The following is a 26,194-nucleotide window of genomic DNA, read 5'->3' as shown; positions in this document are numbered from 1 at the left end:
TGGGTGGTGGTGGCAGGTGGGTGGCGGATGACGGGTGGTAGTGGGTGGTGACGGATGGGTGGTAGGTGGTGATGGTGGTTGGGTGGGTGACGGTGGCGGGTGGTGGGTAGTAGCGAGTGGGTAGTAGTGGTGGCGGCGGCGGCGGGTGGTGAGTGGCGGATGGCGGCAAGTGGGTGGCGGATGGCGGGTGGTGGTGGGTGGTAGCGGGTAGGTGGCTGGGGGTGGTGGTGGTGGTGGGTGGGTGGGTGACGGTGGCGGGTGGTAGGTGGTAGCGAGTGGGTGGTGGTGAGTAGTGGTAGTAGGTAGGTGGCGAGTGGGTGGGTGACAGGTGGCTGGTGGTGATGGGTGGCTGGTGGTAGCAGGTGGGTGGTAAGTGGTGATGGCAAGTAGGTGGCGGGTGGTGGTAGTGGTGGTCGGTGGATGGTAGTGGCGGGTGGTGGGTGGTGGATGGCAGGTGGGTGGTGGTGGTGGTTGTAGTAGTGGCAAGGGGTAGGTGGTGGCGGCGAGTGGATGGCAGGTGGTGGCGGCGAGTGGATGGTAGGTAGTGGTAAGTGGTGGGTGGTGAGTGGTGGTGGCAGGTGGTGGTGGAAAATGGTGGCGAGTGGTGGCTAGTGTTGGGTGGTAAAAAAAAAAAAAATGAAAACTCAAAATGGAAATACATTTTTTGTGTTTTCATTTTTTGGCCAAATTTATAAATTGAGACCACTGATTTATAAATAAAAAATTTTATCAAACAAGTTTTTATTTAAATTTTTAAAATTTTTATAAATATAAACAGAAAATTAAAAATGTAAGTGTTACCAAACAGCACCCAAATGTTACCAAACGCCACCTACATTTTTATTTTTTTGTTTTATTTTCTTGAATTTAAAAGAAAAATTTATTGACTTGGAAGTCGGTCGTCGTCGGCCATGGATGGTGAAATGTGAAGTACATTCCATTCCGTGGTGATATGCTGGTGGAAAAGAAAAGGATCTTCCATACTTTTCTGTCATAGTTTCCAAAGCGAACTGTCTGTCTGTCTGTAAGAGAGCCGAGAAAGATAGGGTACAGACCACGCCTTCGAAGATGGTGGCTCGGAAGTTCCTCGTTCGCCACAACGACTCCGACTTCGACATCGACTACGACACAGACGACGGCTTCGAAGTCTCTCTCTGTCTCTCTCTCTCTCTCTAAGAAGCTGTTTTCCCTATTTTTCTCTCTCTGAATTCTTTGTTATTGCTCTTCATTTACAGGTTTTGAAATTCCAGCTCTTCTCTCTCACTTCAATTCCTCCCGATGAACAAAAGGTAAATCTCTCTCTCTCTCTCTCTCTCTCTCTCACACACACACACACACACACTCTCTCTCTCTCTCTCTCTATCCCTATATACATATGTATGTATTTAATGCGACTGTTTTGATTTCTTCATAAGATATTCGGAGGTGATGATGATCGGCTCGTGTCGGACGACTCTGATCTCCTCTCGATTTCCGATAGACTTCGATTGTTATCTGTCAACGACGAAGAAGGAAAATCGGTGGATCAAAATGCTGAATTGGTCAAATCTGATGAAGAATTTGCTCGGATGTTGCAGGTTCTTCACCAAATTTGGTTGAATTTTGTAATGCTTTTGTTATTATTAATGAATTGATTGAATTTTCGAAAGCAATTTTGTTGTTGTTGTTGTTTAGGCAGAGGAAGAAGCACTTATGTTGCAGCAATATGTTGCCACTGAGGATAACTCACAAATTGAGACCATGATACGGCCTTACGTCAGTCAGGTTCTAATGGTAATTGTGAAATTGCTTCATTTCTTTCTAATTCTGTGCATTTATTTTATTTTATCTTGTTTTTACTCTCCCTTTTTGGCTGGTGATAATGCAGAGAAAAAGAAAAAGAGTAAAGATGTTGAATTCATTTTCCTCATTGACAGTAAATTCAATGATCTATACTAGGTCTGAGCTTTTGAAAACTTCAAAAATGATTTCTTGAATCAGGGCTTTCTACAAAAGACTCATTTTCTCCTAGAAACAGTTAGCAAAAAAAATGTTCCACCGAATAATTTTCTGTTTTGTTTTCACATTTTAAATTTTCAACATAGAAAACAGTTTTTATAAAGGATACCGAAGAGGTCACCAAAATCTTATGTGATTTGTTATTATAGTTTTTGAGAAGTTGACAAACTTAGCTTACTAAGCCAAGCAGTTGAATAAGATGACTGGATGGTGGTGTAGTTCTTTTGGTGTTGCATAATGAAATTTACTATATCAAGAAATTAATCTGGCTTCTTTAAGCAGTTAATGGCAACCAAACGGAGCATAATTCTTCTTTTTTGTTTCTTTTCTCTTTGGTCTTGAATTCTTCTTCTTCTTCTTTTTTTTTTTTTTCAATAAAATTATTTATATTAATTTTACCTGCTGTTGATATAGTACGAAGACCCAAATCGCCAGGACTCTGCTAGGAAGACAGTGCCTGTGGAGAGGCTTGAGGAGAAAGCGTTGGTTGCATTGGCCAAGGTGGGGGGCTTTGATGCCTTTGATGTACATTTTCATTTGTATCTATAGCCATAAGAATAGGTCTTGTACTCATTTGTGTGTAGACAAATGCCATTATACTCACCTAGAAACTACTGGATATCATCATATTGTGCATCACAAAATTTTGAAAGGGATGTACTTTGGATAAGATTTTTCCTTGATTCATCTGTTGATGGCCTCTATGATGCATTTCAAGTTAGAAACTCATATATGCATGAAGCCATATATTATTTAAATGATATGGCCAGAAAAAGCCTCATTTTGTGGTAGATAAAGGGTTTGTTTAAAAAGAAAAAGCATCATATACCATGAAGAAAAGAGGACAATGCTCCCAGATCTTATCAAACCGAAAGAAGGCTATATTAGTCCTTACATTTCAAATGACTTTGAAGTCCAAAAATTGTTTGGGTTGTTTTTTGGTTATGCTATTCTAATTCAATGGTAGAATTTATTTTGGGAACTTTATAAGTTGCATGATTATTTGACAATGCAAATTTACGTATTTTCTTGATCACTCCGTCAATTGTCTTCTCTTCAAGAGACGTGTATTCTTGCTGGATGTACTTTATAGTAGGCCAGACAACAAGTCTCTGAGTTATTGTTGTGGTGGTTGAGCAGTATTTCATTACTTGTAAATTGTCACACTTCTAAAAATTCCACAAACTAATTTGAGGGAAAAAAACATGTCTAATAACTTACCTATCTCTGCTTTAGGAGGGAAACTTTAAACCAACAAAAAGTGAACAAGATCATGCTTTCCTGCTGCAGCTGCTTTTTTGGTTCAAACAATCATTCAGGTTTGTTTCTTTTCTCTTTACTTTGGGTTTTGAAAAAGATTTAGTATATTGTTGTTTTATTATATTTTTTAAATTATATCATACATTTCTGCTTCTTTGTAAAACACAAACAAAAATAGGGAGGGCCACAATCTACAGTGGTGCAAGTGAAAAAATGCAGATTTATGGATCTTTGATTGTTTATGTTTTGACTTTTATTCTCTTCTTCCTTCAGAAAAAGACTTCAGTCTTTTCTTCTTTCATCTGACATACTTTCCTTCTACATTTAATTAAAAAAGGAGAAAAAAGGGCCTCAATATCCATTACTTTGTAGCATCACTATCATTTACCTCTTTTGAAATTTAACCAATGCAGCTGCAATGAGATCATTTTTTTTTTCTTTCCTTTTTATTATTTTCCATTTGTTATACTGAGGGGTTTCATTGCAGAAGGAAATAATTGTACAAGAGATCCCTCCTACAACAAGAGGAGAGAGTTTTGGGGGAAAGCAACTACAAAAATGAACAACATTAGCCTAGGTTAAGATACATACCACCTTTCTTGTGAGTTTTTTGAATGAAGCCTTACCACGAAAACTCAGTTGATGTCGGGAGGCATCAAGCTAAGGGCTCCGCTAGTGATTTATAAAAAGTTTGACACAGAACTATAGGAAGATTTTGGATCACAGAACTATAGGAAGAGATTGACTATTTGGTTATGTGGTGATTATAGGCTAGTTAAGACACAGTAAGTTTTCCGAAGCCTTACCAGTAAGTTTTCACAGAACTATTTGGCTTATACTCAATCTTTTTGAGTATGCAACATACAAGGTCTTTGTGTGTACAAGTAAAAAAGAGTGTGATATTCTTGTGTCAATTTACCCATTTGTGTTGACCAATGTGTCCAACTCACACATGTTGGGTAAGATCACAAACTAGTCTCCAATAAAAGATTGGACTGGCTGGCATGCTACCAGCTACAAGCTTTGGTTCACTGGTTTGTCTTCTTCCCTAGAATTCCCAGAAATAGAAATTGCAGATTTAACTGTAAATCTTCAAAAAATCTCTCATTTTTAGTCCAAATTAGGTCCATTTTATGTTGATGGAAACCTTATGCTGAGCACTTTCTGACAACATAAATTTAATTTACAGAAATGAAATTTTATGTGTGTATCTATTTTAAGCATGAAGTTTCATACAAAAAGGTGTTTTTCAAAACTAAGGTTTCAAAAAACTTTTTCTCCATCCCATGATTAGGTCCATTTGGTGCAAATTTTTGACATTATGAGGAACATGCATTCTAAATCCTGCTAAATTCAATGAACAATATATATATACATATTAAATGGCTCATATATTCAGATGCACACATCATGGCATTATGATGAAGAGGCAAAGGAAAGCGACTATGACCCTTACACCAATGTTAAAGACTAAAGATAGGTATACAAAATACCTCAACTGGAAGTAATTTAACTAAAACCCAAATGCTTTGCTTGGATTAAGAGCCTATACGAACGATCACAAACACATGAACCATGTACAACGGCACCTTTTAGTCTGTGAGTTGGATACTCCACTCTAAGATCTTGAGGCATTATGATGGTAGCCTTAGCTATGGACTAGGAGAGGAGGGTTATCTCATCTCGAGATAGACCATTGAATGGCAAAAGGAAAAAAAGCTGTCTATAAACTGGCAAGACTAGTGCATGCAAAAAGTGCAACACACAAGGTCTTTGCGTGTACAAGTAATGGAGTGCAGTGGAGTTGTATCAATCCACTCACATGGAGTTGTATCAATCCACAAATGATCAACTATCTCCTTTGCTACGTCACAAGTAGTTTCATCTAACAAGTGTAGTCCCCTCTTCATCAAGTTATCAAATAGTAAGAATGGAGTTTAGAGTTATTGTCCAAAGAAAACACACCACTTTTGTTGGCACTCCAAGCAATACGAATGAGCTTTTTGAATGCCGCCAATAATGGGATGTCCCAACACCAAACATCTTGCCAAAACTAAATTTTACAACCATAGCCTAAAACAAACCTCACATGCTTAGCAAATTCTGAGACACTCTCCTAATGCCTTTCCATACCGTAGGGGTCCTAAACTTCCTTCGAAACCCATCTGCTCTGATTGACCTTAAATTTGCAATCAATCACCCTATTCCAAAGAAGATGGCCTTCTTCTTCTTCCTCTTTTTCCTTTTCTTCTTCTACTTCTTCTTCCTTTTCTTCTTCTTCTTCTTCTTCTTCTTCTTCATACCACCAAATCAACTTATCCAATAAGGTATGATTAAACAAACGAAAAATGACAAATGCCCAAGCCGACATCTTCCAAGGGAATGCACACCTTGACCACACTCAGGTATTTAAATTCCTCACCCAAACTATCACACCCCAAAATGGGCATGACCGGCTGTGGATCACGTGGGGTTCAGCCCAAAGGTACATGCAAGCGTAATAGTGATAAATCATTACATGTGAGCTAAACAATTGAAGATAAAAGTATGTAACTCAATGATCTCATCAAAACTAGTTGGGGATACAACCCCTTATCCATGAACAATCATTAAGTCTAAGGAACAAATAACCCATAACCAAGGACAAACCCAAAATAATCCAAGTACTAATACTCCTATAAAAGTATATTGTTGTTTTGTAACGTAAAATGTAAATGGTCCTAACTCTAAACCATTATTCATCCATGAGGTCTTGTTGACGAGTTCTTATCACACTGGTTGAGTCTAGGACTAATGGGGAAGGAGACGGAGAGGCTGTGGAGGGGTGGGGGAGGGTGGAGATGGGGATGAGGATGCACGATGGTAGAGAGGGGTGGAGGAAGGTGCGTCTGGGGCTAGGGGTGATAAGGATAGGTGGGAAATGGGTTGTCCAAAGTGGAGGTGGGTCTAGGGTAGGATTTCCAATGTTAGTTGTGATGGTAGAGTTGGGAAGAAGGCGGGGGCCCAAAGAAAAGAAAGAAATTTCAAAATTTTGAGGTAGGGGTTCAAAGAATTTTTGTGGCTGCTATTAACATCATTCTCTCTGGTAACTTTGCATGGGATATGGTATTAGAAAAAACATATAAACTTGTTTAATCTAATTGCTTATAGCTCTTGACAGAGCAAATTGGTGAGAAAGGATTTATATAGCCGAACCCACTTGAGCGGGACACAAGGCTTAGTTTAGTTTGGTTTGGTTTGGTTTGGTTTGGTTTGCTTTAATTGTGTGAATCACATTTAATCAAGGGGTCATGCCTGATTTTGATTGCCTCGTTCGCTGCCTAGAGTTTACATTATAATGCATTTCCTTCTAGCTATAATTTTGTTCTTCTTTATCATCGTTGCTAATAGGCTCTATCTTTCATGTTTATGTTTATTCATATTTCCTTACTGAGAAAATTTATCTAATTGTACATGGTGTTACACATTTTCTGATATAGGTGGGTAAATGCACCTTCTTGTGATGGTTGCGGCGGTGAAACCACTGGTAATGGCATGGGCATTGCACTTTCTTCAGAAACTCTCTATGGAGCTTCACGAGTTGAACTTTATCGGTATGAGCAGAGAATATTTTTATTTTCAGTTTGTTTGTGTTTGAACTTTGAAGGTTTATTGATTCCCGATCTTTTTTGAGTTGTATGTTTTTCCCCTAGTTTTCTACATGGTTTCTTTCTCATAGATTTTTATTGATTTTATCACTGTTGGTGTCACACCCTGGTATCTAAACCCTGTGGATTATCACTAAGTGTACAATGATGGTTGTTTAACCCAATTAGGTTTGGTTCTCAATTAATTACATTAAATTACATTAGGTCAGTCAGTATGCCAATCATTTAATTATTCCAATTCTGATTGCCTTAAAATCTCATTCATTTGGATTGAAAACATGAATTAAGTATAATAAATCCCATTTCCATTACAAATCCGCTTGGTTTTAATTATAGGCAAAAAATTGTCCAAATAAGCTTGTAAAGAAGTCCTTGTCAACTCTACAATTTAAAGGACTCTAGGTAGAACTTCAATTTGAGAAAATTGGTAATTTTTTTTTTTGATAAATTGGTAATTTGAGGGAGTCAAACAACTCCAAGACTATTTAATTAATGATAAAAAAAAAAAAAAATGATTTGGGATAGATTTAAATAAAGAGTTATTTTTCTCCAATTCCCAATATCTGAATGAGTTGAATTGTATACTAAATATTTGAGTGGATTGCAAAGGCATCAAGAATAGTTTGAGTTAAATTAAAAGGATAGCATTATAGTGTTAGGCTTTGAAAAACCAAAGTGTGCCCACAACCCAAATACATGAAATACATAATAAGCATGCTAATTAACTAATTTTACAAGTCTGAAAACAAACTAGTTAGGTTTATATGTCCGTACGCAAAATAACAACAAAACTCAAAGAGGGCATCAATATGCATGAGTATGCATGTATGAGTCCACAAAAGAAATAAAAACAAACTTGTTTGGTTTATATGTCCGTGCCCAAAATACCAACAAAACTCAAAGAGGGCATCGATACAATTAAGCATGGGTGTACATGTATAAGTCCACAAAAGAAATAAATATAAGGCACAACCTAAGTCTCCAGTTTGCAGAGCGGGAGCACGAGCAAGAGCAAGAGCGTCAACTTTCTAATTTATAGGATCGAGAGCGCCTTGAGAGCATCTATGTTATATTATATTATATATATATGTATATTCTATAAAATATATATTATGACAAATATTGTATCATTACTTTTGTTTTATTTTAATATTATTAAATATTTCTATTTGTAAAGTATATATAAGATTTTGAACTATAAATATATGATTTATGTAGTTTAATACTAACCATTTATGCGTTTTTACTATTTTGATGTGTATATAAGTTTTTGAGGTTTTTAATAATAAAATAGCACCAGAAATTTTATGACAATGAGATGGCATGATGGTAGTTGCTGTTGATACCTAATGTTGCGCTGGTGCATTTTACATGTACGAGTCCCTTCTTTCAAATGTTGTTTTATTACATTCATGGAATCAGTGCCTACAGAAAGGTAGACTCTCGTGTGTGCGTGGTACACGATGTAATGGTGATTTGTTGCGTAAATGTTGGTCAAAAAGTTGAAACCACGAACTGATGATGACAAATCTGTGGATTGATCATGAATTCCCTGCAAATTTGCTAATTTGCACTCTAGTTCGTGATTCGCCGCTCCATCTAGATGAATTAGGTGACCTAGGGCACAACTGCCCAACTCTATGGCGCCAGTGGTGTAGTACTTGTAAATGTAGAGGGTGAGAAAAGCAACAGCTCACCGAATAATCATCTATGACATTTGAAATGAGTAAATTACATGCAAATATTATATTATCTTGTTTTTAGTCTTTGTATTTGTTATAATGAGAATGTTGCCATAATATATATACAATAACCAATTTCTCAAATAATCTGAAATCAAGGATAAAATTAATACCGACTCAAAATCAAGGAAAACTACCCTTCAACAACATAGTCAAACCCCATTGAGTCTAACTGAACTGAACCACAAGTTGTCAGCTTAATCTAAGCAACTACTCGAGTCTCTAATTCCATATTCATGGTTCACCAGACCAATTGACTACGGGGAAACCAACCAAGTGCATGTTTATGGGCTCTCACTGATGGAATGACGCAATACCTATCCTTGCTCCAAGGAATGACGCAATACCTATCCTTGCTCCAAGTCACATAACTAACCAAATGAACCGCCTACAAACAAAGCATTCAAGTCCAAAGCTAAATCAACACTTCAAAATCCATCCCAACTCCTCTGAAATCAATCTCAAAGTTTCTCAACACTTATAAAAATTCTCTTTTCTTTTACAAAACATTTTATTTCAAATATTCACCTTTTATTTCCATAAAAATACTTGCCTTCTTAAGAAGTTTAATTTTCAAGTTTACTAAAATTTCAAGAACTCTTTAATTAGGCCAAATTATAAACTTTTACCACACCTATCTTTTAACTAAGTTAATTATATGTCTGATACATTCTCATTAACACCCTAAACCATGATACAACTTATATTAGAAACTCAAGAAGCTAGTAGCCATAAATAATCTACTCATCCTTTCTAAACTAATAACAATATCAAAACTCACACAAATTCAATGAATATAAGCTCAAATCATTCATATTAAACTAATAAGTAAACTTTCCCCAGAAATTACTATATACTAATCCATTTGAAATTCAAAGGCATACCTAGATACATATCACTTTCTTTATCAGTAGTGCCCACTAATTTCATTTTTGTGAACTTTATTTCTCGAGATAAAATTAAATCATACAAAGCCCCTATATTCTTAAAACTAGTGACCTGGGAATCATGGAGCTAAGCTACTATATACATGATTATATTCAAAAACACCAAATCAAATAATGTAGGCATGGATAATATACTAACATGGAGAATCATGGACAAATCATGGAATATAACAAACTAGTTGCATAAAATCATAAACTTTAGCTTGCTTTCTAAACCTTTCAAGTGAATAAATGAAAATCCTACCCTAATATACGAAATGGATAGAAAGAGAGATGGATATGTGAGAGATGTCACTAATAACATAGCTTTCCCCCAACTTTCCAAGAGAACTTTGAACAACAAAAACTTCTTCCAAACCTCCAAGAATGGTTAAGGTAGCAAGAGGGGATAATGGGTAATGGCGTGAGGGACCTCAAACAAGCATTTCCACTGTTATGTATTTTGACGGCCAATGAACGTGTTATAAACGCAGTTTTTTTGCCGGACTTTGCATATAGGCACTAGCTCCAATGATAGGAATGTACTAAACTCTTGGACCTTACCCCTTTTTTTGTTTTTTTGAAGTATATTAATATAATGCATGTTTTTGTATAATCATACCTGGTTTTGTTTTGAGGTCTTGGTAACCACAGTTATTGGCCGGCCACGTCTCCTAATCTTATTTTGAGGGTGGGGGATGTGACACAGTTTGGCAGCTATGGGGTGGTTGCTGGTGGCTTTATGTTGTCCTTTCCTCTCTTTGACCAAGTGTATAAAGAAAAGAAGAAAAAAAAAGTCGTCAAAGGATACTTACCAATCGACTCATGTATCAATGTATTTGACAAAGTATACAAACAAACAAAATGAATAAAAAAGGGGAGGGGGGTGCCAGCAACCTTAGGGCTCTCTTTTGTTTTTTTAGGAACTCCCTCCAAAACTTTAATCCATGTTGACTAGTAAAATATCCAAGCCCTAATTGAGTGGGTCATGGGTATTGGGTCAAATACCCATCCATAAATAGTCCAAATAAATTCTACCAACAATAAACAAGCCCAAAAAAATATTTTCAAGTTGTGGACTCAATACCCAAAGTTGCTTAATTTCAAAGTGGGTCCACAAAGCCCAATCAATTAATCATCCAATTAGTATCAATTTAATTTAAAATAAATGTAATTACGGAGCCTACTAAATTAATTAAGTAAAGTACTAGTGCCAATTAATCTTAATTAGTGAGATACATGGGCAATTAATGCAAATTAGTTACTTAATTAAGGGAAAAGTTTACCTGACATTATAGTTGGTCTCTGTGTGTTTGTGTGTGTGTGTTGGTTTGCCAAGCACCAAAACAGCAATAAATGCAATGAAAAATGAAGTTTGTGCAAGCCTAAAGATGCGATCTAGACAAATCCTATTGCAGGGGTCATCTTTCAATGGTAGGCGTCATACAGATTTGGTCCCTTGTCAAAATTCAATAGCTGAATAACTTCGGAAGTGAGGAATTAACCTGCCAGACTAATTGAGATTCTATTTTCCTGTGATAGAAAACTAGGGTTGCTACCAGTTTGTGGAGCCTTATGGATGAAACGAACCAAAGCCTTTACCCCCTTTCACTGGAAGATAATCTAATGTTTACATTGATGTATTTGTCCTTCTAGCAAGATATTGATAACAAAACCCTTGATGGATCAATTTCTCGGATTACCCCATCTACCATCACTATGTCTCCTAATAAACTTGAAGAAGGTTGGTTTGTATTCTATTAACTACATATCAGATAAGAACTCAGCTAATTCAATTTTCTTTATAATATTTTGTTTTATCCTTTTCCTTAATTTTCTTAGTCACAAGTGTCAAATCTAGATACTTTTTTGGCTCCATCCGAACAATGCTAACCAGACTTTACATTTTGTATTGTTTTCCAATTAGTACAACACTGCTTTTGGTTCTATTATATTCCATGATGTGGTATGTATTCTACTAGGTTAGCTTCAAGGAATGTGGTCCCGTCATGATTGAAACCATGTGGAAATTATGCAGTATACATAAATATGTGGACTAGTATTTTGATGATTAAGTTGTTCAATAATACAAACAAAACTTGTCAGATTCATGCTTTGCTTGATTTTTTAGAGGTTATGCATCTGTTGTAGTTTGATAAAACAGGCTTAGAGGTTTGCCTCCAAGCTTCTTACAAAGACTCAAAGGAAGTCTTAATTGGTGGAGGATTCACACAAAGCTCTCACAAATCGTCAATACAGCCTATACACCTTGAGGGATCCCTAATAGTTAACATCAATATTGATTAATAATGAAACTCGGAAAAAAAATTAAGGAATCCCCAATAGTTAATATCTTCTTAGAGTCTTTTTATTTTATTTATTTATTTATAAGAAATATTTACGAGTGGCTATATTCTCAAGGTTTCTCAGTTGTGTGCATTGTGCATTGGCAATATAGGGTTCATCATAAGTTGGTCCAAAAAACAGTTTTTTCAAGGGTAAACTACATTGACTTCCCTTGAGGTTTGGAAAAAGTACGGCGAGTTCCACAAGTTTAACATAATAAATTGTGCAAATTGTGCTCCCTTCATGTATAATTTGCACAGCACTTTGTCCCATACAGTTAGTTATCTGTTAATCCTATGGATGTAAAAGAATGATGTCATTGTTATTTTACAGTAAAATGCTTGTTTTACCCTTCATTATCCTTGTATCCAAACAGCCCAATGACCTAATACCTATATTCCTTATTTAAATAATACCTTTAACCAAACACACCACCAAAGACCATCATCCCCACAACAAACCACCACCAGCTACCGCTGGTCACTACCATCATCCCTAACTATGAATTTTTACAAAGAATCCTATATTTAGTTATCAGTAGGAACCCTCAAAAGCTCTGTATAGAAATTAGTCTGTGAATTTATGCTTTCAACAACCAAAATCCACTTCCAAAAATTTTCAATTTTAATATATAAATTCAATATCAAAAACCCATGAAAGACAAACTGAATTCTAACTACGCAAACTTTTAATGGGTCTTTGAATATCAGCTCGTATGTATGAAAATTCTTCTAGCCAAGCAAATATGTGCTTTATCTCTCTATACTTCTCCCCTAAAAGAAAATACATATAACCCAAAGCGCCCCCCCCCTCCTCCTCTCTCGAAATAAGCATAAATTAAAAAAAAAAAAAAAAAAAACCAATATCAAATTATTTGGAATTGAATTGAAGAAATCTAGTGAAGTCACACAACTTCCAAGTTTGGAGAGTGCTTATATGAACCAATCATTCAGAGATCCTTGTGACACAATGGAAGGAATCTTCATGCTTGTCTTTCTATCTCATGCACTTTTTTTTTCCCCTTTGGCCTATGTTGAAGCCTTTACCAAACGCCCAACTAAGAGATCCATTGTAATAGATATATATAGATAGACTCACTTAAGGCAAAACGTGTATGTATATATAAATATATATAGAGAGAGAGAGATGCAAAACACACCAGCGCTTTGATTTCTTGGCAACCCAAAGATTGTTCATCATTAAGATTTGTGCCGCATGTGAATCTCGTTTGTCTTTTGTGCATAAGTATATGAGCAGCATGCATATGGGGGGCTCATCTTGGACTGTTATTAAACTTAGCTTAATATATGGTTTAGACATAAAAAAGAACTTTTATAATTATATTCCATAAAAAAATAAAGTAAATAACCAACCAAGGAAAAACACAAAGCTAAAGTTTAATAGATAGCACATTTTTTTTTTTGTTTGTGTTCATTAACTCTCCTTCAGGTTGTCCTATATTTGTTAGAAATGATTTGCAGCCACTGGCGACATCTGGAAGGACAATGCTTGCTAGTTTATTTATTTGTTATTTTCTATTCTAGTATACTGATGTTTCTATATATGAATATTTTGTGGCTGAAGTTTCCCATCGAAGATCTCTCTTGCTTGTCACCCTTGCATTGTTCTATGATCGACATTCAAAGAGGATCTTCTCTTACTATGTATTTGAAAAATACTCTTTATATTAGAAACCTAATTTCGAAATCTGGGTAGAGTTTTATGTTTTTTTCCAATATTTTGATGCCTTCAGCCTGTTGCTTAATCAACCTTTTGTCAAGGGAAGTGTTGATAAATGTCATCTAAAGTGGATTGTGAAACTAAATTATTGACAAATGTGACATCTAAGCGGATTTTGTAATTACGAAGTGTGAATAGTTTAAGTTCTTCTCATTATTTTGCTGTTGCGAGGGTTCAAAGCCTTTTTAGTTGGTTTGTAAGTAATAGTTCTCTTAATTGTATGAATTGACAATTTAGTCTTTGCACACTGATATCACTTATGTTTGATTTTTCTCACTGAATTCTTTAACTTCCTCAGCTGCAATAGTTGCTCAACAATCACTCGTTTCCCTCGGTATAATGATCCATTAAAGGTAATATATTTTTTATTTCATCCCTATGGCTGAGAAGTTCTCATTTGATGAATTTTTCCTTGATATATTTTATGCAGCTTCTGGAAACACGGAGGGGACGTTGTGGGGAGTGGGCCAATTGCTTTACACTGTATTGTCGAGCTTTTGGTTATGAATCTCGTCTTGTAAGCAAAATTCTGGAAATAATATTGTAGGATTTGCTCGTAAAACTTCTATTATTTCTATTGCCAATTTAGTATAAAAATGAAAACCTCTAAAGATGTAGTTATCCACAAAAGCTTATTCGCTCTTATGGCTGGGAAACTGATTCTTTTTTGAAATTACAAAGGATTAGGTGATGGGGGCATTGCGTAAGCTTAATGGTGATAGGGCCCCAGGTCTAGCTAGTTTCACATTAGCTTTTTTTTAGCAGTGTTGGGAGGTGGTAAAAAGATATGTTCTAGCCAAATTGACTCAGTTTTTTGAGATAGGGTGTTTTGAGAGGAGTTCTAATGTGTGTCCCAAGAAAAGGGGAAAGAGGGGGGGGGGGGGGAAGGAACATTTGGGATTTTAGGGCAATCAGCTTGCTTGGGAGTGTGTATAAACTATTGGCTAAGATTTTGGCAAGGAGGCTTAAGGGTACTTTTGATGCAGTTATTTCAGATTCTCATAATGCTTTTGTGGTAAGGCGTCAAATTCTAGATGCTATTTTGGTAGCCAATGAATGTGTCGACTCCTATGTCTGAGCGGGTCGTCCAGGAATTATTTGTAAATTAGACATTGAGAAGGCCTTTGACAATGTTAGTTGGGAGTTCTTGTTTTATGTTTTGGAGAGAATGGGTTATGAAGAGTGGTGGATGAGATGGATTCGGTTTTGTGTTACCATGGTGAGGCTCTTAGTTTTGGTAAATGGCTCACCGGTGAGTTTTTCCAAACTTATTGTTATTTGCGTCAAGGAGATCCTCTCTCGCCGTTGTTGTTTGTTTTTGTTATGGAGGCACTGAGCAGGCTGTTATCTCGGGTGGTGCAAGGTGGTTTGCTGAAGGGTTTTACCGTGGGCATGGAGTAGGTAGGGCTATTGGTTGTGTCCTACTAGTTGTATGCTAATGACGCCTTGATTTTTTGTGATGCTGAGACAGTCCAACTAGGCAACTTGCACTGTGTCCTTTTGTGTTTTGAGGTAGTTTCAGGGCTATTGGTGAATTTAGGTTGGGGAGGTGATGAATTTGTCCATATTGGCGGCTGTTCCCAGTTGTAAGGTGGCTTCATTATTGGTTAGGTATTTGGGTTTGCCTTTTGGGTCTACTTTTCAAGCAACTATGGTGTGGGATGGGGTGGTGGAATGGGTTCAACGGTGTTTGATAGGGTGGAAGAGGCAAATTTTTTCAAAAGGAGCGAAGTTGACGTTGATTAAGAGTACTTTGGCTAGCATTTCGACTTATTTTATATCAATTCATGTTATTCTAGTGTTGGTTGCTCGTTTTTTGGAGAAGCTACAAACATATTTTCTTTGAGGAGGGTGGGGAGATGAGTTCCTTTTGGTGGATTGGAATAGGGTGTGTCACCTGAAGTAGGTGGGTGGGATGGGATTGCGAAAGCTAGTAGTTTTCAACAGGGTGTTAATCGGGAAGTAGCTCTGGAGGTTTGTACGAGAGGAGCATTTTTGGCTTTAGGTGGTGGTGGTGGCTATGTATGGAATTTGGTGGGGGGAGTGGAGTTCAGGGGATATGGTGGTCACTTGTCGGAGGGGTTTGTGGAAAGGTATTTTGTTAGGGTGGGGGGATTTTAGGAGGTGGATTAGTTTTCTGCTGGGGAAGGGGACCGAGTGGTTTTGGACAGATAGGTGGTGTGGCTATTGGACCTTTGCATCTCAATTTTCGTTCATATATTGGATTGCGGTAGATAAGGATGTTGTGGTCACTTCTTATTTGCTATTAGATGTTGGGCGGTTGGTGTGGGATGTGAGGGTTCAACGGCAAGTCCATGATTGGGAAGTTGGATAGTTAGTGGATTTGTTGGTTTTTCTGCATGGGGTTGGTGGTGTGGGGGAGGGGGAGGACTATTTGGTTTGGCGGTGCATCGGTTCTAAAAGTGTCTTTTCAGTTTCTTCATTTTATTCGAGCTTTGGTGGATGGTGGGGACTTGACTTATCCGTGGCGGAGTGTGTGGGTTGCTGGAGCTCCATCCAAAGTGGCATTCTTTGTGGGATGGCGGTGCTAGATAGCGTTCGACAATCTCATTCAGCGTCGGCAAATTTTGATTAATTGGTGTTGTATGTGTTGTAGGGGCGGGGAATCCACGTCTCATCTTTTACTTCATTGCCGTGTGGTGCATCAGCTTTGGGGGTTGATTTTTTCGGTGTTTGGCATGGTTTGAGTTCAACAGGGGTGAGAGGTGGATGTTCTTCATAGTTGGGAAAAGGTGTCCAAAGGCTTTGGATTTGGCGTCATTGTGGTTGATTTGGTTGGAGAGCGTAACAGATGAATTTTCCAAGGGGTGGTGGTCCTGGTACCTTTTTTCAAAAATAGATTCTTTGTGATTTTGTATGGTTGGGTCTCAGGAAAAGTGGCTCTGGATTTATATTCTTTGGTGGATTTCATAGATGCTCTTTTTGTTTAGTTGTTGGGTGTCGCTGGTTGGTGGATATATTTGTTAGCATCATCTTGATGCTCTTCTTTTAAGAAATTTATTCTTTCCTTTCAAAAATTAATAATTTTAGTTGTCTGAGACAGTTGCAGTGAAAAAATTGGTCCTTAGCATGCAAATTGCTGGAATTTCTTGCCAGGAGAGTAACGTTAAGGTTGGGTGTTGGGTTAATAGTAAAATTATGAGACAAACTTACTGATGAGTAGCTATATATAAATGTATATCCCAAATATTAAGGTAATCACAAGTCCAGTGGAAAATAGGAAAGAATAATAGTTGAAGAATTTGAACTCTATTGTTGCCAACTCTATGAAATTTATGTATATATATATCAGAAACAATGCAATTAATGGTTCTATGTTAAAATTGAGTATTAAATCTCACCAGGTAATGCTCGTTTAAGTTTCTCTACAAGAGTAGATTTAGTTGATGTTTAAAAAAATTAAAAAAACTAAACTTCATGTAATTTCCAGAAATTAGAATCTGAGGTTGAGAGAAAAATGTTTTCATTGATGCACTTTCTATTTGTTCCAGGTTATGGATTTCACAGATCATGTTTGGACAGAGTGCATGTCACCTGTTCTAGGAAGGTAAATATTTTATTCAGGCAGCTGCTGCTATTTGTTATGTTCTATATGTGCATCCACAAATTCTTATGGTGGGTTCAAATTTCATAGATGGATGCATCTTGATCCCTGTGAAGGAATATACGACAATCCTCTGCTATATGAGAAAGGGTACTTTCACCTACACATAATCTATATAGTTTTGGAATTGTTTTTTTCATCCTGATGCTTCATAGTTGAATCAACTTTTTGACTTTCATCTATATTGTTTGCAAATGTTTTTTTTCTTTGAAGGTGGAAAAAGAATTTGAATTATGTAATTGCTTTTGCAAAAGATGGAGTGTATGACGTCACTAAACGTTACACCAGAAAGTGGCATGAGGTAGTCTTATAAATATTTAAATGATCACTTCACATTAAAAAATATGCGATTATGTGAGTTTTGACTGTGCAATAATATTTTCATGTTAAAGGTTCTGTCTCGGAGAAACATTACTACGGATCCCATCCTGTCTATTATTCTCTCGAACATAAGAAGAGAATGTCGACAGAATTTTACATCTCAAGTGATTTCTGCCCTAGAGGAACAAGACAGGAATGAAGCTGAAGCACTTGAGAGAGAGTTGCATTCTAAAGATGATGCTTCAATCTCGTTACCTGGAAGACAAAGTGGTGACAAGGAATGGCGCATGTCAAGATCAGAATTTGGTTCTGACGAGATTTGCTTTCCAAGTTCTTGTTGTTGTCCAGCCCGTAAATGCATTGATGAGCATGTGACAAAGATCTACAATGCATTTTGTCCAATCATTTCTCAGTTCGTCGAGAAATCTTGTTCTAAATCTAGAGCTGTTGAAGTCCTTCTGTTTTTTAAACAAATGTTAATCAATCTCAAGAATTCCCCTTTTAGAACGAGGAGAACTTCTATAAACCCTGTTTCAAATGGTGCACAGCATCTTTTCCTTCAGATGCTGCCTTCTTTTGGTCAATTGTTTGATGCCCTTTCCCTGAAGAGTGAGCTAGATGCCAGTGGAAGGGTTGACATTTATTTGGCTGCTGATCCTGTTAGAACCTCCATAGCATTACCTGTTTTGTTCCATGCTCTGGATGATGTGATCCATAATGTCAATATATGCAACAACTTCAATAAAAATTCTCTCTCTTGGCCACTTCAAAAATTAAACAGAATATACTCCGGTTTGGTCCTTGCTAGTGGGGAGGAGCTTCCTTTTGGAATTGTAAGTTGCATTGACCAATTCATGCTATTAGTTCAATTTTATTGATAATTAATATATGACACGTGTCTTGTAGATTTCTTTATGATCCCATTGTTGATAATGAAATTCTTTTAAAGGCATTGCTGTCAACCAATTTCAGGTCACATCTGCATTTGACGGAACTCGAATGTCAAAGTGGGAAGAACCAAATGGTGCCAGAGGTACTCTGAACCGAATAACATGTTTTATCTCTTACGAGTCATAAATATGCCATGTAACAAAAGAGGGTGGAAATTGAAAATGAATATATATTTGTGTATATATATATCATATGTGATAATATTTAAGAAAGCTAGTTTTCGCACTATGTCTATGCAATATACTACCTGAGCACACTATCATATTCAGTAGGCTAGCAACGTAATGCCAGAAGTCAAGGAAAATCTATTGGCTTTCCTCATGATTGTTGATCTGGAGTGCATAGGAGGCTGCCATGCACATCATATTATGGTGTTTAATTTTAGTCGGGGTCATTTTGCAAATTCATAAATAATTGGAGTTTTAACAATGTATTTTGTTCACAGGTTCAATGAGGGAAAGGACAAGAAAATACCTTTGGCTGTTTGGTTGTACAGGAAATATTGGAAAGAAAGTAGAATGCATTCTAAGAAATCATTTCTTTATTTTGATTGTTTTGGGAAAGATATAGAGAAAGGAAAAGAAATACAAATAGGAAGGATCTTTAAACATTCTTGTTTAACATGGTAGCGCATTTTCTGGCCATACTTTCTAAGCATCCAACCTTGAAATTTCAGCACTCGGATGCAAAAAACATGATAATCAACAAACATGTCTTCTGAACCTCATTTCCACCTTAGTTCTTACACTCACTGGCTACTATTATCAACTAAACTCTTCTGCTCATCCTCTAGGAATCTTCAATGTTGTCATCAAATTACCTGCCACATGCAATCAAAGGGCAACTTGTTTATTGCATAGCTCGAGAGCCCTTGAACCAGCTATTATGTTCTCTTTGTCCAACATGGCAATATTTTTTTGTAGTTTTGTTATGGTCTATTGTGTGTCTGATATCTTGGTGAGTATATAGGAGCTGCCTCAAACTTCTCCTTGTGTTGTTTTGCAATCTTTACTTCATTCCAATTGTTTCTTCAGATCCACATTGCCCATGTCAAAATTTTCACCACCTCTCCTTTCAACTTTGACCCGTTTTCACTTAACCCCTCAAATTAAAAATCGAGACATGTTGACCCTTTCGGGTATAAAATCTTAGAACTCTTGCATACATATATGGAGATATATATGTAATATATATTACATGGTGATATTTTGAATTGATTTCTTAAAATTTCTCTCTATAGAGATCTAATATAGCATGTTTATATAAATTCTACGTATATGTGTGTATATATATCAATTTATCAGGTTCATATATATATCGGTCTTCAAGTTTAAAAGCAAAGCATGTAAAAGCTTAGACCAAAGAGCTCATAATTCATGTATCAAAGTAACACCCAAAGGAGCTTCGCATCCACAACAAATGTGTGCCCAGCACACTGCTCCATATGTGCTTCTCACTCATACCTTATGTTTCTTGGACTCTTCTATTTTCCCCAAAGTACCCGTGTCCACCAGATATGACAAGAGTAAGGGAGTGCGATGTGTCTGTATCCAATTTAGACAATTGGATCTTCCAACTTTTTACAATGTTTGAAGAATAAAAAACTCAAATTTGTTAGAAAAGAAACATTTATAATCTCTAGCATAGATGAGAGATAGAAAATTTATATTTTTCCTAAATCCTATTTAGTTTCAAGTCCATTTTTACATAATTCACATCTTTGATATGAAGATTATATAATATGCAACTTATGCAAGTGTCCATAATGAGTCCCCATACCCATATGCTACTTTTGGTTACATATCCCGATATCGTAAGATTTAAATTTATGAAGGTCTCACCCATGCCTGATACTCATAACCGAGTCTATGTAACATAGCTCATGCCTATGCCTCACAACAGTAAATACACTCACAAGAGAATCCGAGGCCACCTTTGTATTGGTGCTGGTGAAGAGTTCTTAGTTTGGTGATATTAGATTGCTTTGACAAGCTTTGTGATTTGTTGGTTGTTGGCATCTAGGTTGGCAGCTAACTGTGGAGATGGGGAGAAGGGTCCAGAGAAAAAGAGAGCCTTAGAAAGCATATTTGCAGGCCACCTGGAAGTTTTACTTCATGAGCATTCTCCTCAAATGTTCTATATTTTGCATGGGCCTATCTTCTTGCTCTTTAACTTATGATAAGTGCCTGCTGAAAATCTCTCTTTCTGAAGAAAAATCATGATGCTTGACCAAAACTTCCACTTGGTATTATCTGAACCTCTGATGGCGATCCACATCTTTATTGATAGTGTTAGTTCGGTTCTGGTAACTTTCACCGGATCTGGTCCCGGATTTCATTATTTTTATTTTTCAAATTTTCTGCATATGCAATACCATCATCACAAATTTGTGGCTGATCCAAGATATCCACAAAATCGACAATCTGATTTGGACTTCACCCATGCACAATTTCAAAAGGGCTCTTCTCAGTAGTCCTATTTGTGTTGCTGTTGTAAGCAAATTCAGCTTGTGCCAAGGTCAGATCCAATGTCAGATGTTGTCCTTTGCAAGGCACCTAAACAAATTCCCCAAGCCCCGGTTTACCACTTCCATTTGACCATCTTTTTTGGGGGTGATATGAACTGCTATATTGCAGTCCACTTGGCTGTAATTTTCAAAAAGTCTTCCAATTATGGCTAAGAAATCTCATATATGGTCAAATGTGGTAACCATCGATACCCCATGTCGTTTAACCATTTCTCAAAAGAAAAGATTTTTCGCGTGGGTTGCATCCAAAGTCTTCTTCTTCTTCTTCATTATTTTTTGGGATTAGTAGCAAAGGTAATTTTATTAATAAAAAAGACGACAACAAAAGAGGACAAGAGGTCCTCTTTGTTGAACACAACCATTACATCAAGAAAAAAGGAAAGGAACAAAAATACATCTGTACATCACAAACCACTTTCCAATTTCTAGAAATTAAAAAAAAGTGGAACTCCAAGAGAAATAGACGCCCAAAATGATGCCACATGACACACTTCATCGCATATTAACTCGACATCCCCAAACTTGTTCTCAAAGATCCTTTCATTTCTTTCAACTATAAAACCCAAAAAATTACAAATGTGACACATCTCCACAACACTTTTGGTTAGGGGTGCAACTTGAGTAGGCTCAACCCAAGCAACTCGAGCCCAGCCTGAATTTTTTTGAGGCTTGGGCGAGAAATTTTTAAATTCGGTATGGGTTTGAGCAAAAATTCAGAAGCCCAAATTCAATTTGGATGGGTTTGGATAAAGATATCAAACAACCCGAAGCTTGAATTATATATAAAAATATTTAATATACGTATAAATTATTAGCCATTAGATAATATTAAAGTAATTTAGATCGTTAAATCATATCAAATATATATTATATATTATATACATAAGTTACATAAACACAACACAAAATCTGATTTTTTTTTATTCTCACTCATAAATTGTAAAGACTACCATAACAGCATTTCTCTTACATTATATAAATTATATGTTTTCATGTTATTAATGATTTTCTTTAAAAAAAAAAAATGTAAACAAAATCTAATTTTAACATATTAATAATTTAGCTGGAAAAAAAAAATGAAATTTATGTGCAATTCGGACAACTTCAGCTATTCAGATTTAACTCGGCTTGGGCTTGGGCAGACAACCTCGGATTACAATTCGGGCCTAGGTGAGCCTAGGTAGGTCTTAGCATAACTTGGGCTGGGCTTGGACAATCTCTCAACCTGTCCAAATCCACCCGAGTTGCATCCCTACTGTTGCTCGCTTCTTCAAACCAAAACCTCAAAATTCAATAATAAGCATTTAATAACACTTCCCTGGGGCCACCTAATGTATGGCGGCTAAAGAAAACAACATTACCAAATATGCAAAGCTACTGGACAATGTAAGAAAAGATGATCCAGAGATTCCCCATTTCCCCTACATAAAATGCACCGATAAGGTGGTGATTAGGCCTCCTTGTTTGATAAGTCTCATTAGTCAAAATGTTCTCATGAACCAAGGACCGCATAAAGATCTGCACTTTTTGAGGCACAATAGCTTCCCAAATTCCTTTATAGAATGGAAAAGAATGAAAATTAGGCTCATCAATGATCTTTTCAAAGAAAGACTTGCATGAAAAAACACCGGAAGAATGAATGTGTGAAACTTGCTTATCAATCTCATTTGGAAATAGAGAAATCCCCTCAAGTAAAGACAACAAAGACGCCCACTCCAGATTTTCCCGATCATTAAGGGTTCTAGAAAAGTTTAGTTAAAATTGATGTATTATTGATTAATGTATTGATTGATATATTACAAGATTGATTGATTACAATTCCTATACAATTTATATATAGAAGAAAATGTGGTAGTAGGTGTAGTGGAGGTGATAGTGGGTTAGGTGAAGTGGAGTGTGTGGTGAAGTGGAGGTAGGTGAAGTGGAGTGTGTAGTGGAGTAGGTGAAAGTAAAGATGGGAAATTCTAACAGCCCCCCGCAAACTCAAGGAGGATAGGAACTAACCAACTTGAGTTTGGAGAGAGGAACAAAACAAGAAAATACATAAAAATAAACAAGAAAATACATAAAAATAAAAAAGGATAGGAGACACTGTATGGTCGTGTCAGACCGTTGGTGAAGACACTGTATGGGGTGTCATAACGTTGTAGAGGACACTGTATGGTGGTGTCAGACCGATGTAGAAGACAGTTTATGGGGTCATGTCGGACCGTTGTAGAAGACAGTTTATGGGGTCATATCGGACCGTTGTAGAAGACAGTTTATGGGGTCATGTCGGACCGTTGTAGAAGACAATGTTGTGACAGTTTACGGAGTCTTGCTGGACCCTTGTAGAAACTAACCGGAATCAATGTCGGGACAGTTTACAGAGTCTTGTCGGACCCTTGTAGAAACTAACCGGAATCAATGTCGGGACAGTTTACAGAGTCTTGTCGGACCCTTGAAAAAGCTAACCGGTATCAAATGTCGGGACAGTTTACTGAGTCTTGTCGGACCCTTGAAGAGTCGCACCCTCAAAAGGTGTGCCCAATTTTGTCAAAAGGCGTGCCATCAAAAGGCGTGCCCAATTCATCAAAAGGCGTGCCATCAAAAGGCGTGCCCACTTTATCAAAAGGCGTGCCATCAAAAGGCGTGCCCAATTCATCAAAAGGTGTGCCGGACATGATGGCTCGAACCGGCTGCAGAGTAGGACAAATGAGGTGCAGCATTTAAACTCCCAGCTGGCTCTGCTCCAACGCATGTATAAGGATGCGCGAGCAGAGATAAGCGTGCTAAGGGCAGAAAATAAGGAACTGAAGCGGAAGGCCACCGTGATGTTCCGATTTGGAGGGCCGCCATATGCTGTAGTGGAGGAGCAGGGAGTAAATGTGCTCGGTGGCGTGGGAAATCCGGAGGCAACACCGGCAAGGGCCGTCCAGGACGGAGGCAAGAAGAAGAGACCTGCAGCAGAGTAGAGAAGAAAAAATGCCACTTTTGTGGTTGGTTGTTGTGGTTGTTTTTTTTTTTTTTTTTTTTTTTTTTTTTTTTGTAAAATTGTGCTCGGGGTGATCCCTGAGATGAATAAAATATTGGTTGTTGTGCAAATTTGAAATGTTTGAGGTTTTTTTTTTTTTTTTTTTTTTTTTTTTTTTTTTTTTGGTGGTGGGAAGAATAATAAGAATAATAAAAAAAATAATAAGAAAAAGGTATTAATGGAAAAGCATGCGCTGGTGGGTGGAATAAAAAAAAATGGGTGGAATAAGGAATAATAAAGTGCATGTGGCGCGGTGGGTTGGAAATTATTTTTAAAAACAAAAAGGCAGAGAGAAAGTGGGGGACAAAAGTGGATGTAAATAGTAAAAGAAAAAGAAAGGAAAGAAGCAAAAGGCAGCAATGGAGTATCTGGAGAAGAGAGAATGCGAGTATGATCTCAAGACTTCTGTAGACTTTTACAAGGAAGGGAGAGAGAGACAATGTCCGAGAGAGAGAGAGAGAGATGGACGGCGCCACCATGGAGGAGCACGATCACAGGTTCTCGATCTTCAAGTCTAACCTACGCCGGGTTCGCCGCTACCAGCAGCTCGACCCCACGGCGGTCCACGGCGGTCCACGGCGTCACTCAGTTCTCCGATCTGTCTCCGGCGGAGTTTCGCCAGCAACACCTCGGCTTGAGGAGGCGCCTCAAGCTTCCATCCGACGCTAACAAGGCTCCGATCCTTCCGACAAATGATCTCCCGACAGATTTCGATTGGAGAGATCACGGAGCCGTCGCGCCCGTAAAGAATCAGGGTTCTTGTGGATCATGCTGGTCGTTTAGTGCCACTGGGGCCTTGGAGGGTGCGAATTTCCTTGCAACAAGGAAGCTTGTGAGCCTTAGCGAGCAACAACTTGTGGATTGTGACCAGGAGTGTGATCCAGAGGAAGCTGATTCTTGCGACTCTGGTTGCAATGGTGGGCTGATGAATAGTGCCTTTGAGTACACACTCAAAGCTGGTGGACTTATGCGAGAAGAGGACTATCCTTACACCGGTACTGATCGTGGAACCTGCAAATTTGACAAGACCAAGATTGCTGCTTCAGTAGCTAACTTTAGTGTCATGGATACAAAGATCTGAACACACAGAGGATCTTGTTGGAAGATACAGCCGAGTGAAGGTATGTGTAGAGGTCCGGCGGGCGGCCAAGGCGAGACTGCCGCCCGCCGGTGAAGTAGAATGACTAGGTTGTTAACCTCGCTCTGATACCAAGTTAAAATTGATGTATTATTGATTAATGTATTGATTGATATATTACAAGATTGATTGATTACAATTCCTATACAATTTATATATAGAAGAAAATGTGGTAGTAGGTGTAGTGGAGGTGATAGTGGGTTAGGTGAAGTGGAGTGTGTGGTGAAGTGGAGGTAGGTGAAGTGGAGTGTGTAGTGGAGTAGGTGAAAGTAAAGATGGGAAATTCTAACAAGTTTAGGTCCCAAGATATTGGTGCCACAAAAGACAATGCCATAGAAGCAACAAGAGCAACTTGAGACCGGGCTGCCAAGCACAAGTTTGGAAATAACAAATCAAAAGAAGAATCATCCACCCACACATCCTCCCAAAATTGAACATTCTCATCATTGCCCACTTTCAAAAAAAGAAATCTAGACACAAACGGAAGGATATGAGAAATGGATTTCCATGGAGATCAATTATTGCCCTGACTAGCCACATCAAAATCTCTCCCATTAGATTGAACCCTGTACTTGCTCTTAACAATGGCATGCCAAATGATTTATTCTCAATGGGAAATCTCCATAACCACTTTCCAAGAAGGGCAATATTCCTAGCCACAATGTTTCCAATAGCAAGAAACATCGTTAATGAGTCTATCATTAACAAAACATTGTTAATGAGTCTATCTATGATTTGATTAGTCAAGATAAACTAATCTTTCTATCACTAACAAAACATTGTTAATGAGTCTATCTACTGTCTGATTAGTTGAGACAAACTAATCTTTCTTGATTGATCAAAGTCAAATTTACAAGAAATGTGAGTCGCACCAAAATCACAGGACTTAACCGTAAATATGTGTCATGCTTAAAGAAAAGGGTCCAATTTTGACAATATGGGTCAATTAGTTGAATGTAC

At 37.4% G+C, this 26,194-nt stretch overlaps 1 protein-coding gene and 1 pseudogene across 5 annotated transcripts in view; both read left to right on the top strand.

Annotated features, from left to right (window-relative positions):
* Nucleotides 1-820: 820 nt before the first annotated feature.
* The window catches only part of PNG1 (peptide-N-glycanase 1), a 44,950-nt gene continuing 19,576 nt past the window's right edge, over nt 821-26,194 (top strand). For 3 of the 4 annotated variants that reach the window (XR_014361543.1, XR_014361542.1, XM_082915445.1), the window contains exons 1-14: nt 833-1,146; nt 1,236-1,289; nt 1,416-1,577; nt 1,675-1,773; nt 2,413-2,499; nt 3,235-3,317; nt 6,738-6,851; nt 13,958-14,012; nt 14,090-14,176; nt 17,172-17,227; nt 17,315-17,374; nt 17,498-17,585; nt 17,677-18,438; nt 18,578-18,638. Coding sequence is in view for 2 of the 4 variants with exons in the window: in XM_082915445.1 (XP_082771571.1) it covers nt 1,069-1,146; nt 1,236-1,289; nt 1,416-1,577; nt 1,675-1,773; nt 2,413-2,499; nt 3,235-3,317; nt 6,738-6,851; nt 13,958-14,012; nt 14,090-14,176; nt 17,172-17,227; nt 17,315-17,374; nt 17,498-17,585; nt 17,677-18,438; nt 18,578-18,638 (1,846 nt within the window). In the remaining 2 variants the exon portion in view is untranslated. Of the gene's footprint in view, nt 1,147-1,235; nt 1,290-1,415; nt 1,578-1,674; nt 1,774-2,412; nt 2,500-3,234; nt 3,318-6,737; nt 6,852-13,957; nt 14,013-14,089; nt 14,177-17,171; nt 17,228-17,314; nt 17,375-17,497; nt 17,586-17,676; nt 18,439-18,577; nt 18,639-26,194 lie in introns of all 4 variants that reach the window. The other variant, XM_028263342.2, reaches the window with a different exon arrangement.
* On the top strand, nt 24,544-25,192 carry LOC145820281 (cysteine protease RD19A pseudogene; annotated as a pseudogene). Its single transcript, XR_014361544.1, has one exon. The product of XR_014361544.1 is annotated as a cysteine protease RD19A pseudogene (transcript).

Source organism: Camellia sinensis, chromosome 2, assembly GCF_055761805.1.
Source record: "Camellia sinensis isolate YWXY chromosome 2, ASM5576180v1, whole genome shotgun sequence".
Classification (NCBI taxonomy): domain Eukaryota; kingdom Viridiplantae; phylum Streptophyta; class Magnoliopsida; order Ericales; family Theaceae; genus Camellia; species Camellia sinensis.
Note: the sequence above shows the minus strand (reverse complement) of the source record. Positions and strands in the feature narration are given on the sequence as shown.